Source organism: Cyprinodon variegatus, unplaced genomic scaffold, assembly GCF_000732505.1.
Source record: "Cyprinodon variegatus isolate N-32 unplaced genomic scaffold, C_variegatus-1.0 Scaffold822, whole genome shotgun sequence".
In the NCBI taxonomy this organism is placed as follows: Eukaryota; Metazoa; Chordata; class Actinopteri; order Cyprinodontiformes; family Cyprinodontidae; genus Cyprinodon; species Cyprinodon variegatus.
The window spans coordinates 147,331-161,511 of NW_015151275.1; the positions used below are offsets into that span (position 1 = coordinate 147,331).

Genomic DNA, 14,181 nt, shown 5'->3' on the forward strand with positions numbered 1-14,181 from the left:
CCCCAGAAAAAAAAACGTTTAATTTACCCAACAAAATAAATTGACGTCACATTCACCCTCATGATTTCTAATTTATCTTTAACTTATCGTCACTCTGCAGTCTCTGATGGTCCTACTGGTTTTCCCATCATGCTTTCAACTGTTTCCCAGTTTAAATTTCTAACTTCAAGATACTTTCTGCAGGTTTCACTATTATTTTGATTTTTTCGGTGGTTTTTCTTGTCGTCTGAGCACCACAGTTGATCACTTCTACCATGAAAAGAACAAAATCTTTCTTTTCAACAATAAATGAATGAATCGTGCTGAATCTCTCCTCCACAAGTTTTAAACTGGTCACTTCCTCCACTGTTGGTTTGGGTCTCTATACGACTATTTCATATTATAACCGTTCTGATGGCATTTAAGCCAAAGGATTTTTATCAAAAACATAATTAATGTGCACAAATAAGGAATAGTTGTACAAAACAAAAAAGGAAAAAAAAGTTAAAGGGCCCCCAAGAAACCGCCCGCAAAAAGCTTTCCATCGTTAGTTCAATCAAATCATCCAGACATAATTGTTAAAAGTTTTCTATTTAAAGAAACTCAGCTAATCGCATCGACTTTGCAGACTTAGAAATGACGTTTGTTGTTCAAAGGGAAAAATCCCATCCTGCTGTTCCCTGGTATTCTGTTCTACGTTGTGTTTTACATTAATTAACTGATAATTAAATTAAATCCACTATTTCCAAACTGAAACCTGGTTATTATCTCTAACCTCTATTCTGCTCCATCCAGCCTTTCCTCTAACTTGAACAGAACATCAGGACAGCCTGCAATTATACCAAGATTGTAAAAAATTATATAAACATTTTGCATTTCATATAAAAAAAAATTCCTTCAGTCAATCTGGTCTATAATCCAGAACTCCTCAAGTGGAAAAGGTTTTAGCTTCATCTGGTTTGATTTTTGTAAAAAGTCTTCTTTGAGGAACCATTGGCTATCGGATTATTACTCGATTAATCAAAAAAATTATCGATAAGATTAAAGGATTAGTAAAATAATGGTTAGCAGCATCGTGACGTCCTGCAGCTGATCTAATGCTGGCAGCATGGCTGATCTGCAGGATTTAAAACAAATAAAACTTTCTTTAATGTTTGTCCTTAATCTGAGATTATCTGCCAGTAGAATAAATCTCAAAATAATTATATTCTTTAAACTTGAAATAAAATAAGTTCTTTTCCTGTTTCAACAATCTTATTCTGTTGGAAAACGGTCTTACTTAAAATACATTTAAAGGAAAATTGATTAAACTATATTTAGATTTTTGGATTGTATTAGTTTCCCTCTATAAATCAATCTCTTTATTTTAATCTGGAATAAGAAATGAAACTCAAACCCTGATCTAATTCAGAGGATCTGAAAACATATTGATGTATTTTTTTATATTTAGTCACATCTTCTCCATCCAGGCATAATGTTCGGCCAACAGTTTCATATTCCCGTGGATTTATTGAATAATCTGAGCTGACGGTTCCTTAACGAGATGCCGGCTGTTTAGACGAGTTTTAAAGGAACAGAGTTTGACACTAAAACATGTTTCATGTCCCGAGTAGATTTCCTCTGGAAAACAAATATCTATAAAATATCTATATTCTGTAATATGTTTTAATCTTAATCTGCCAAGTAAGATTATCATTTCTGAACCTTCAGATAGATTCATTTATATTAGTAAACTCATGGATCATAATAGTAAACTAACTGGACTGAGGTCTCCCATTTTTATACAATAATAAATTGAATCCTCTTAATATTTTAAAACTTTCCTTTAGTTTGTTTTTATTAAAACAAATTAAAGTTCCTTTTCTGTGATTTTCAGCTTTATTTACGCAGCGGTCTGATGAACCTTCAAACAGTCACTATGAAAGAGTTCATGTAAAAAAAAAGAGTTTATTCCACATAAAAGAACAAAAGTAAATTACAAACAACAAAGGACCAGTTTTTATTTGGGTTTTAATCTAAATCTAGTTGCAGTGAAAGGATGGAAAACAAACGTTTCCTCTAAAAGGAGCCAATCAGAGGCTGTTTAACGTCGCCTCCTGAAGCTCTGATCAATCATGTTCTGCAGAGCGCCACAGTTTTTCTGACGTCAGCTTTAACCAGCGGCTCCTCCTCTAAGTCTGATTGTGATGGCCGTCTGTGGCCCCCATGGCGCCTGTGGCCCCCACGGTGCCTGCGTCTGTTGACTCGTCGTCTGTGGGGTCCACAGTGACTTTTTTTGCTTCACATCTCTGATCAAAACAGTTTGAGTCCAGATTTCAGTCTGCTGACGTCACTCTGGGTCCAGAGGAGACCTTCTGCGGTTCTAGTGAGCCCAGAGGCCCCCGGGGCCGCCTGCTTCCTGCCGCCCTCCAGCTCCATGGGCTGCTCAGAGACCGCCATCGCTGAATAGGTTTCCGCCATGAGGCAGGATGGATCCTCCTGCTGCCCAGGAACCTTCCCCAGAGGAAAGTTCTTCCACTGCACCTTGTCAAAGCACACCTGCCAGGGGGAACCCCTGAGCAGCTTGGCCTTCTCAGCCAGGGCCTCGGCCCCTCTCGGGTCGCCGGGGGCCTCGCTCCTCTCACTGCTGCTCCTTAGAGGGCCGCGCTGCTGCAGACTCTCCAGGGTGTAAACTGGCTGCTGCTGCTGCTCCTTGGGGGGGCGGAGCTCCGTGCTGGACGTCTGGGTGTAGATGGAGCAGAGCTGGAGCAGCTTCTGCTGGGTTTCCTGAGGCAGCGGATGCTCCATGTCATCCAGGATGACCTGCAGCAGGTGAGGCGTGTAGACGCAGGGCGCCTCCAGACACGCAGAGAGCAGCTGCTGCCACCGCAGCTGGATGCGGTTCACGTAGATCCGCTCCTTCATCCGGGCCTTCTTCTGCGTCTTCTTTTCAAAGCGGAACTGGAACTTGTTGCTGTTGCAGAGGATGACCTCTGAGGTCCAGGCGCAGACGAAGAACAGCCGCCGCTCATTCTGGCCGCCGCTCAGCAGCTTCAGCTCCAGGAGGAGCTTCTCCAGGAGCAGGTGGATGAAGGAGGGGGAGTGCAGCATCCTCAGCAGGGGGAGCCAGAACCGGAGGAAGACGGGGGGGATCCTGGGCTCCGAGGAGCCGGAGCTCTCGGGCGGCTCGCAGCCTAAGGTTTCCAGCTGCTGGGCCGTGGGAACCAGGAAGCCGTCCTCCAGCAGCACCTCCACCAGCAGCTGGCTGGACTCCAGCGACGCCTGCTTGATCTCCTCCAGTAACCAGCTGAGGTCAGCGAATGGCGGCGGCTCCTCCTGGGCTCCGTCCAGAGTCTTGAAGCGCTCCTCCTCATAGGACACCAGCAGGTCCCGGGCAGCCTTGTACACCTCCATCTCCTTCTGCCTGCTCATCAGCTCCTCCTGCCGCCTCCTCTCAGCATCCTCCTCCTCCTCCCCATCAGACTGGGCCTCCCAGTCCTCCTCAGCCCCCCCTCCCAGCTGCCTGGACCAGTACTCCTGCTGGAGCCAGTCCAGCGCCACCCTGCAGCCCTTCCTGCACCACCTGAGCGTGGGCAGCTTCCTGTGGGTGAACGCGTGCCTCAGGTCCACCACCCACTCAGGGATGTTCAGCCTCCCGGCCAGCCGCCTCAGAGGCTGGGCCTTCATGCCCTGCTTCCGCTCGGTGATCAGGTTAACGAACCGGACCAGGGCCGTCCCGTACAGGAGGACCAGCTCATCCCCGCCCAGCTGACCGGACCGCTCCAGAACCTGACACCGGACCAGTTCGGCCGTGCAGTCCACGGCCACGGGCGTGCTGTGGGCGTAGCGGGCCTTCCACGCAGAGACCCTGTGCAGCGCGAACCTCTGCAGGGCGGGATCCTTGGAGTAGAGGTAGTCCAGCACCTGGTCCCACTCCGCCTTGGTGATCCACGCCACAACATGGCGCCTTTTCTCCGAGCTGCTCTTCTTCATCTCAGCGGCGGAGGAGCTTCCCTTCCCACGGATCCCGGACACGCGTGAAGATAAACCGCGAGGATTTCAGCCCCGCGGCATCAAACACATGAATATTGCTCGGTCAGGCTGGTTTTCTTACGGAAGTGACGTCATTAAGCTATTATCTCTGCGTTCCACAGCGTGAACCGCTCCTGCGCTGCTGCCCCCTGGTGGCCGGAGCGGAACCCCTGTTTCTGTTGCCATGGTAACGTGGTCCCAGAGCCAGCAGCAGGTTTTAATCAGGAAACTAGGAGCTGATTTCAGTCAAAAATCAAATAAATTAAATATTTAAGAATTAAATGAATTAAATTTTTATGGTGCTTTAAACAGATTACTTTGACTTCTAATGAACCAAAATGTTTTCAAACTAAATACATGCTACGTACTAATATACTTTACTATTTTCTTTTTACAAAAATACTTTTAAGAGGTTTACTTGTTTTACAGCGCCCCCCCCCATCAAGTAGATATCATATTATAATGAAATAATAATACTTTAAACAATTTAACTGTTGTCTGTTCTGCTGTCCAAGCCTAAAGCAGCATAATTACATGAAGTTTGGTTTTTATACATTTTATAAAATATTCACTACAATCAATACAAAATATACTTACTTGTTTGCATGCTGTTTAGTAAGATTAAAAAATATATATTTCCACATAAATATGATTTGGGGTTTAGTTAAAATGAAGTAGGCGAATAATCGTGAAGCTAAATAATTCAGTGTTTGAATGAAAAACTGATGTTTTCATAAAGAGAAAAGAAGCTGAAAGCTGCACTGGTTGATGATTTAAACAGCTGAAAATATCTGGAGCTAATGTGAGTGAAAACAAAGAAGGATTATTGTTTAAAACAAAAAGACTTTAGACTCCGGTTCACCCTCCAGTCCAGCTGGCGGCGGTAATGAGTCAATATGGCTGCTTCATTTTAAAGTAAAACCCAGAGAAGAAGAAAGGCGGGAATTGAAATGGGCGTTGCACTGGGAATGGAAGTTTTCTGTGGAAAAACAAAGTAATGATATTTATTCTGAAAAAAAACAAGGACTTAAAAATTAAAATTATATAACCAAGAATTAGAGCAAGTAAAATGTATAACATTTTTAGGACTATGGTTTGATGAGAAACTAAAATAGAATATAGGCCTACATAGTACAGTGTTTTTGGGTCCGTCTTGCATAGTTCCATTCTTGGGATAACATTTTGCAGCAGGGAACCGCTGTCCTCCACAAAGTCCAGATCCATGAAAACGTCCAGGTACGGGTCATTCTGGTCAGGCAGGTGACGTGCAGATGTAGGAGTCGTCTTTCCCCAGCTGTCATCAATTCTATCAGACGTTCAGAAAGCGCAGCGTCAGTCTGGTGGACAGGACCCCAAGCAACGAGCCGACCTCTCTGACACCTGAAAAGTCTGGCCCAGCAACCAGCACCGGATGCCGCAGGGTCACCGCTCCTGACCTGGACAACGCCTCAGAAAAAGAAAGACCGAAATGGAAGCAAGCATAATTAAGAACGGCTGGCAATGACTGGACTGTGAATGAATGGGCAAAAATATATGAGATATTCTCTAAAAATAAGCCAGTCAGTGCTGTACCACCATGATTGTTTCCAGAAACAAAAGTTGACTTGAAAATACAATAATATATTAGACAATTGTATTATAGTTTTTAAAAATTTACACAGATGGTTCAAAAAAAATTCAAAGGGAAATGTGGGAATAGAGATATTCATTCCAGAGTTTAATATATGCAAAAGATTAACAGACCTTTTATCTATATACACATCAGAAAGTTTCCAGTGGGTGGAGGAGGTTAGACCGGACAGGGCGGTGATTTGCACAGATTTTATTATTATTTTTTTTTATTTACACAAAAAAAACATAAAAACAGAATAATGTTTCACAAAAAAAGAAAATGTGATGGACAACTGCCGAAAAACCCTCAAGGGGCTTAATGAGTGGCAGTCTCCATAAAGCAAATATATTTCACCATTTCAGACATCTATATCATATTGTGTAAAAAAAAATAAAATAAAACATTTCTTGAAACAATTTAGAATATAATTTAGACCACAAATCCAGATTCTAAAGCTGCAATAGAAAGTATTCATTCAGGAGGAAATTTCATACTTACTCTAAGAAGTATGAAAGAAAAAGGAGGGAATTGGTTCAAAATCTTAAAAAAGAGAGAATTTAATATAAATCCTTTGAAAGAACTAAATAACGTGTTATATAATTGTTTTTCATAATGTTAGATTAATAAATGTGATTGAGAGGATCTGAATCTTATTTTGGTTTTGTTTTGCTCTGTAGTAGCCGTTCAGATCCACACTCCATACCAGTTGGTGGCGGTAATGCACCATTTCGTTGCGAGCCAACCCATAAAGAATCTAACGACGAAGAAGAAGAAAAATGGCGGAAATGGCGGGTGGTTTAACAGAGCAGCGCTTTGCTCAGCGGGTTTATGATTCATTACAGGTAAAATAAAGTTTTATTAAACTATTTGTTGGTCAGCATCGTTTGGATGAGATGTTGATGTGAGATTTAGCAAAGTAAAAGAGCTGATATCCGTTTATGAATCAGTTTAAACTACATGTTTGGATTAATGTTAAAAATAAAAGATATTTGTTGAAAGTGTAAAAAATAATGTTTAAACACTGGAAATATTAACAGCTGTGTTTATTGTAGTTCTGAGCTGTGAAATCTAGATCAATATAGATATAAATATATAGAGCTATAAAAGTCTGTTCCCTTCACTGGACAACAAACACAGAACCTGTTAAATGAACAGTTAGTGAAAGAAAACATTTAAATCCGCAGAAAAGACATAAAGAAGATTTAGATAAACTGGGATGTTTAGGCAGTGATGGATGTGCTGCTTTAAGTGAATTAATTGGATCTTTTAAAGGGGAACACCATTTTTTTTTTAATTGGGCCCTTGATTTTACGTTATTCCATCATGTTCTACTCACCCATATGAGTTTAATGTCATTTGGAGCCGTTCTGAAGTAGGGCTGGACGATATAGAAAAAAGCTTATCGATAAAAGAAAATGCATATTGATCGATATCGATAATTATTGAAAAGATTTGAAACCATAATTTATGTGCAGCTCTGCCTGGACTATTTATAATATTGCTAAATGATTTAATTTTAATAAAGAACACAAACACAGACTTCCAATTAAATCTTTATTTAACCAACATTTTTAACCATAACAGAATTGTTTTAAGGAAAAATAACTTAAGAGACCTGAGTTATGTTATTAAATACTGACAAAGAATAAACTAAAGTGACCAGAAAAGTGACCAAAATAAATATAACAAATAAATAAATAGAATACCCTATTTGGGTGGGAATAGTACACCACCAGCTTGTGGTAATTAAAAGATTGTAGGACTAGGCTAACATGTAAACAAACTCCACTCAACAAGAACAAAACCCCCCCAAAAAATCAACTCACCCTTTAACCTAGCATTTCTTTATTGAACTTTTATCGACCCTGTTTTTTTCTATTGCGCCACACGTCTATCGATCAATATATATCATTATTGAATTATCGACCAGCCCTATTCTGAAGATATTCCGTTAGGTTATATCCAGTAACGTCTTCCTATGGGCAACGACTTGAAGGCACAAACTAAACTGTTCATCATTTATTCTTTATGGTACGCCAGCATTCAGAACATGGAGGAGAATCACTGTCCCCCACACATCCACCTTTATATTTTTTACATTTATATTTTTTTAAAACAAAGCGGAGCGTGTATGACGAAGATGTCTAGTGCTGCTTCCACAGATGATCTCGCTCTCCAAATGGAATTGAACGATTCAGATTAGCTAGAATGAATAGAAGGGGTAGAGCGTAGCCGCCTGTAGCCCCGGCTGCCTGTCAGGGGCGGATTTAGGAAATGTGGGGCCCTTTGGGTGGAAAAACTCGTCAGTATCTGACAGACAGTAGAGTCAAGCTAATTTCCTCCTTTTCCAAATATTTTTCTTTCAAACTCTAAATGTTTGCTCAAACATCATATTCAACCCTAGTACAAAATATACCCTAAAAAGGCAGATATTTAGGAACCAGGGGCAGTTTTAGGAAATGTGGGGCCCTAGGCAAAGACAGGCAGGGGGCCCTCTGAATTGAGAAGACAACACCTCAAACAGCCCCATTCTCCAGATAGAGAAATGTTAATAGAATAGACATCCATTATCTGTTCTAGGTTGTGTCCCTCTCTTCTTGTCCCTTTTCTTCTTGTTTTCCTCTCTATGTTTTGTACTCAGCTGACTTTTCATGCTGTCTCTAAAGGAATGAAAGATTTTTTCCAAGCACTAAGCTCACTTAGCTGATTGCTCCTTCCTGTGTTTCCAAAAAGGCCAAAGTAAATAACCCAGTCCTTCTTTTCACTGTAGACAAGCCATGATCTGCTTATCTGTTCTCCATTTTTCATTTGGATGAAATAATAGCTGCATGAATCATGACAGCACACAAGATAGAGGAGAGCAGGAGGCGGGGTTACCAATCTACTCGCTCTGGAGAGCAGAGTTCGCTGCTTTTAGATGTTGTCTCCAAAGTCTCCAGTAGCAGAAAAAAGTCTCTAGATTTGGCGCTAGGAGCTTTTTAGAAATCAAAGTGCTAGAGGGGTCTGAAAAGTGACTAAATATAGCGACTAAAGCGCTAAGTTGGCAACACTGCTCTTTGCATGGTTTGTTCTCAAATGGTTTGCTGCTGTCTGTTTGGACCTTTCTGAACATGTGCAGCAAATGGACTGATCCAATATGGTGGACACTGAAGGGGGGGGGGCTGAGACACACTTAATATTATCAGCGTTCTGATGGCATTTTAGCTAAAGGATTTTTATCAAAAAACATAATTAATGTGCACAAATAAGGAATAGTTGTATTAATCATACATGTAAACAGAGTTTTATGGGGCCCCCAGGAACTTGGGGCCCTAAGCAGCTGCCTAGTATTGCCTAATGGTAAATCCCCCCCTGCTGCCTGTCACAACTTTATTCGGGCGCGGGGAAGACGTCATACACGCTCCGCTTTGTTTTAAGTGAGTAGAACATGATGTAATAATGTAAAATCAAGGGGCCGATGTAAAAAAAAAAAAAAAAAAAAAAAAACGGCGTTTCCCTTTGATGTTTTTTCATTATAGTTCAGGTTGATTAAAATATTTAACTTTCATTTGGATAAAAAATACTTTTAATAGTTTCAGCCCTAAATCATCACATAAAATAAGAAAGTTTGTAAATCCTGCGTAATAAAAACCAGGACGGATAAATCCCTATTATTTCAGTGCAATCGTTCCCACGTCGCTGCTAAGGGGAATTAAAGCGGCCATCTTTGTTTTTCAGGCTCTGTGGTAAAGGCGGCCATCTTTGTTTTTCAGGCTGTGTCGTAAAAGCGGCCATCTTTGTTTTTCAGGCTGTGTCGTGTCCGTTGGTGGAAGATCTGTACCTGCAAGAGGAGGAGAGCAAGCTGGAGTTGCTGTGCAGCCCGTCCATCCTGCGCACCGACATCCTGGCATGGATCTGCTGCAGGTGCGTTCCTCCTCCCTCAGCTCCAGCACCACTCGTTGCTGCTTTAAATAAAACATGGAATTCCTCTGCCTTATTATAAACCGTCACTTTTCAGAGTCAGCCCAAAGTTTGCAGCGACCAAAGCATCGTCAGCGGAGTCAAAAGATCCCCACAGTTTAGAGAAAAGTAAGTTTGTCCATCAGAGGAAATGGATTCTGAGCTTTCAGGCTTTTTATCGGTGCTGCTTTTTGTTTTTGCTTTGCTGCGAGCAGGAATGGCTGCGATGGGCCAGGAGCTGCTGCTGTGCAGAGCAGACGAGCTGGATCTGATCAGGGTGAGGTTCTAGCGCTCAGCCTGCTCTGACTTCATGCTGAGGGTCTCATCTGAACGGCTGCGTTTCTTCCAGGGTCAGACCAGCCCTCAGCGACAGCTTCACTTCCTGGAGCAGCTGCTGTCTTTTATTCCCGGTCGGAAGACGTCTGCGGCTCCCGGCGGCGACGTGGAGCCGCTTCTCAGTGAGCTCTTTTCTGCTGAGAACGCCCTGCGCCTCAGACAGATGCTGCAGCCATCGTTGGACCCCTGGCCGGCGCACATCGAGTATGTTTGCCCTCCTCATCAGCTGATATGGATTTAAAGACCAAAATAAAAGGAAGACCTCAGAGCTGCTGCTGTTTGCTTTAAGCAAAGCGGCACAGATGGCTTTAAAATGGCAGTTTAAATATGCTTCCACAGAATACTGAATCACCAGGCGGCTCATTGTTTTACTAAATCTGCTTCATTCTGAACCAGAACCTTTCTCTATCACTGCCCTCATTGCTGCACAGCTCCTCATTCAAAAACTCAACCTGGTTCTATTAGTTGGTGTAAAGGCAATGTTTATCCTACCGTTTGTTAAACCAGGGGGCTTCATGTTAAATGAGGCTGTCTAAAATTTTCTCCTCTTGCTTCTGGTTCCTTGTATTGCAGAACTTTGCAGGAAGTTCCTGAATCGCCAAGAGGAGAGCTTCCAGACGTCTCTGAGCTGCTGCAGTCCACTCAGGCAGAACTGGAGCTGCTGCAGTCTAAGGTGGGTCCTTCCTGCACAGTCAGTCCGCTTGGATGTTACATTTAACAATCAAAATACTGAAACGTTCAACAGATTAAACCGTTTAACAGATTAAACCGTTTAACAGATTAAAGATTTCTTCATATTTAAATCTAGTTCATGCAGCAGTTTGGTTTTTAGCTCCTTTTTAAAACCAGGTTCAGCTTTGAGTCCTAAACTGTGAATCTCTTCCTCAGGTTTAAATTTTTATTTTTTAAATTAAGCCTTAATTGACATTAAAATTCATAAAATGTGATTATCATGACATTTAAAATGTTTTATTAAAAAACAAAAAACGTTTCTAAAAACAATTTCGTCAGATAAATCAGAAGTAACTGGTTCCTGAAGCAGTTCCACTGGATCTGAGTGGAACTGCTTCCGGTTTATCCTAAAGCATATATATATATATAAATAAATTTGAAAGTCATAAGTACTTATTGATGGCATTAAAATTATTTCTAAGACCAGTAAAAGCATAAAATTAGAGTTGTCATTCCAGTCGAGGAGCCGAGCTGATCGTAGATCCGTCTGTCATCCTCAGTGTGACTTCCTGAACGCCGAGGAGAAAAACCCGACTTTCTCCTCCAGCTCGCTGCGGCTAGCAGCAGGCGACCTGCACCAGCAGATGACGACCTTCGGCCATCTTTACGAGGCGGATCTCGGGGTTTACTGCGGCCGAGATCTGCCCAGTTTCAGCTCAGAGTCGGACATCTTCCAGAGGGTTCACCAGAAGCTGATGGTCTGCAACACGGTACTCCCTGCTTTTTAAATCTGCTTAAAATGATTAAACCCAGAAATTATTCCAAACTGCTTCCAGCATTTGTTAGTTCTGACCCAAAAGCACAGAAAGCCTGACTTTTAAACCTGCGTATGATTGGTTAGGAGCTGGAGATGCAGAAGGAAACATCAGCAGCCTCTGAGTCTGTGAGCGAAGAGGTGAAACGTCTACAGACTGAAGCTCGCTACTGGAGCAGAGGACAGAAGCACACGCTGCGTACGTCAACAACTAAACCATCTGCTTCCATCTCCGTCTGTCTGTGGTTCAAATCTCCTCCCCTTTTTCCTCCTCTTCCTCAGCCAACCAGTTGGAGGAAATAACCCGGCGAATCGGGAACATCGCCTCCCAGCTGGACACCCGATGACGTCATCGCTGTTCACCGATGAAACCGCCGAGGGGATGATGATGATGATGATGGCGGCGCTGCTGCAGAAGCTTCCAGAACAGAAGTCAATGGTTGAACTCATTAAGCTAAAGAAGCCTTCATCCACCAGCTGATCGCTCGACCAATCAGGTCGTCACCATAAACTGCTGACTCATCAAACAGCTTTTCTACATACAGAAAGTCATTTCTGCTCCAACAGGATGGAAATGATCCAACATCAGCTCATTTCTGGAAGCATTAATTACTGAACAAAAGAAAAACATCAAGACTTTCACCAAACCTTAGATCCTAAAGATTAAAACAAAGGTTAACTAAACTATGTATTACACTCTGAACTGTAATTTCTATTATTTTTGTGTTTGAAATAAAGAGTATAAATGTGTTTGGATGCATTTAGATTGACGGATGAATGAACTGCAGGATTTCAGATAAGCTGCTGCCAGAAACATTAGAAATGAGGATTTCCTGATCAAATATCTAAGCTGTGACATCATCACGCTGATGAAGATCCTGTCTCTTCATCTGCAGGTTAATCATCAATGGCTCCTGTTATTGATCGGATTCAGTGCTGTAATTAAAGGATCTATGATTGGTGTTCATATCGCCTCATATTTGTGTGGAATGAGGAATCTAAAGGTTTTTAATCGATCGAGAAAGTAAAGTCCTGAACATTGTGGGACTTAAACCAATTTATTCAAACATGTTTGATGTTCAGGGTTTAACAAAAAATATGTTCAAAGTGAAGCAACAATCCTTTAAATCTAGGATAGAAAATGTTCCTCAGCAGTTTGGGCTGCTTTGAATAGTGACCAATAGTGAACAGTGGTGAGCAGGTGTCTGCCTCCTGTCCACTCAGAAGCCTCTGCTGAGCAGCCAGTCCTTCAGCTCCTGCTCATAGTGACCTTTGACCTTCAGGGTCATGGTCACCTCGTTGACCTGAGTGGGCAGCTCCTTCCCCGTCACGCCTTTCAGGTGTTCCCTCACGTCCTTCTCCAGGGCCCAGATGTCCCCCTCCACCTTCCGTAGCAGCGTCATCTTGCGGTTCCCGTGGGTCAGCTCGCTGTAAACTGGGATGTTGTGCATCCGGGAGCGGCGGACCATGTAGGGGAGATGAGGCGGCGATTCAGCCGGGGGGATCCAGCCGGACGGCGCGGCTCCGACGTGTTTAGGCGGATCGGGTATCCGTGTCGGAGGTATGAGCCGCTCCACAAACCGGTATTCCTCCGTGGACTCCACGACGGCCCCCTGTTCGCCCCGGGGAGCGGCGGTGGATGCTGGCCGGAGTCCGGCGGCCGGAGTCCGGCTGGAGAGAAGAGGAGCTCCTGTGAGCGGCCTGGAGGAGGAGGCCAAGTCCCGGAGGACGCAGCCGAACGGCCTGGAGGAGGAGGCGAAGTCCCGGAGGACGCAGCGGAGCGCCATCTTGGACAGGCTGAGATGAAGAACAGCGGAAGTTATTGGCTGCTGGCAGCGAACCAATAAACTGATTACCGCCACCTGCTGGCCTGGAGGGAAGCAACTGCTGTTATCTCTTCGGTATCTTAGGACAATAAATTGGATAATTTTATTATTTATCAATAAACCATCCCGCACTGACTGCTCTCAGCTATAGAGATTTTATTGTCCTTACACTGTTAAAATAAAGAGCAACGAAATAAACTATAAACCTTCCTTTAGCTGACAGAACGATCCACTTAGAGCAGGAATTACACCTAAAATGGAAAATAATATGTAAACATTTTGCATTTAAGATAAACGTTTGTTTAAGGAAACTTTGGCTATTTGATTATTAATCAAAAAAGTAATCTACAGATTAATTGATTTGCAAAATAAAAATTAGTTACAGCCCTACTAGATAGATAGATTATAGCTAATGGGACGAGCACTTAAGGCCGTATGTAAACATCTCACCAGAATGATTGACAGTTAGGAGGACCACTGATTGAGATGATCCACCCAGAAATAAATGATCCTCCTCTTTAAGGTAACATCAGTTGCACTGCTGACTCCAAAGGCCCTGGGCAGATTTGACTTGACACAGAGGCTGAAATCTGATTGGTCAAAAGCAACGCAGCAAATATAAACGCTATAAAATTAAATGAATGGATTGTTTGGAACAAATTAATACATTTAGAACAAAGTAACTTAACATTTAGGTAGTGAATTACAGGTTAGTGTGTCTGACTGATTTTAGGCCAGTAGTGAAGGCGCTGACTGCTCACCAATACTTTGCAGAGGGATAGATGTGATGGGGGATTTATTTCCTTTGTGAAGATCCATTTTAAAGGAGAACAGTTTTTATAAGCTGGCATATTCCAGATTAAATCCCTCAGTATCCACCTGGAATGGCTGATGGGCAGAGGGGATGATGGGATGAGTGGGACTTTTAAGGCTAGGCTTAAAACTTTCCTTTTTTAAAAAGCTTCTAGTTAGAGTGGCTCAGGTTATCCTGA

At 42.7% G+C, this 14,181-nt stretch overlaps 3 protein-coding genes across 3 annotated transcripts; 1 reads left to right on the forward strand and 2 right to left on the reverse strand.

The window, feature by feature from the left end:
- Positions 1-1,833: 1,833 nt before the first annotated feature.
- Positions 1,834-4,107, reverse strand: las1l (LAS1-like, ribosome biogenesis factor). The gene has a single exon (XM_015396804.1). The coding sequence runs from the start codon at positions 3,949-3,951 to the stop codon at positions 2,272-2,274; it is 1,680 nt and encodes a 559-aa protein (XP_015252290.1). The 5' UTR covers positions 3,952-4,107; the 3' UTR covers positions 1,834-2,271.
- Positions 4,108-6,367: 2,260 nt separating this feature from the next.
- haus7 (HAUS augmin like complex subunit 7) lies at positions 6,368-12,113 on the forward strand. Its single transcript, XM_015396806.1, has 9 exons — positions 6,368-6,444; positions 9,390-9,505; positions 9,600-9,670; positions 9,757-9,818; positions 9,891-10,081; positions 10,451-10,550; positions 11,110-11,319; positions 11,451-11,562; positions 11,646-12,113. Exons 1-9 carry the CDS (start codon positions 6,379-6,381, stop codon positions 11,708-11,710), a joined length of 993 nt encoding a protein of 330 aa, XP_015252292.1. The 5' UTR covers positions 6,368-6,378; the 3' UTR covers positions 11,711-12,113.
- A 299-nt stretch (positions 12,114-12,412) lies between these two features.
- On the reverse strand, positions 12,413-13,312 carry mrpl49 (mitochondrial ribosomal protein L49). The gene has a single exon (XM_015396807.1). The coding sequence runs from the start codon at positions 13,148-13,150 to the stop codon at positions 12,584-12,586; it is 567 nt and encodes a 188-aa protein (XP_015252293.1). The 5' UTR covers positions 13,151-13,312; the 3' UTR covers positions 12,413-12,583.
- Positions 13,313-14,181: the final 869 nt, after the last annotated feature.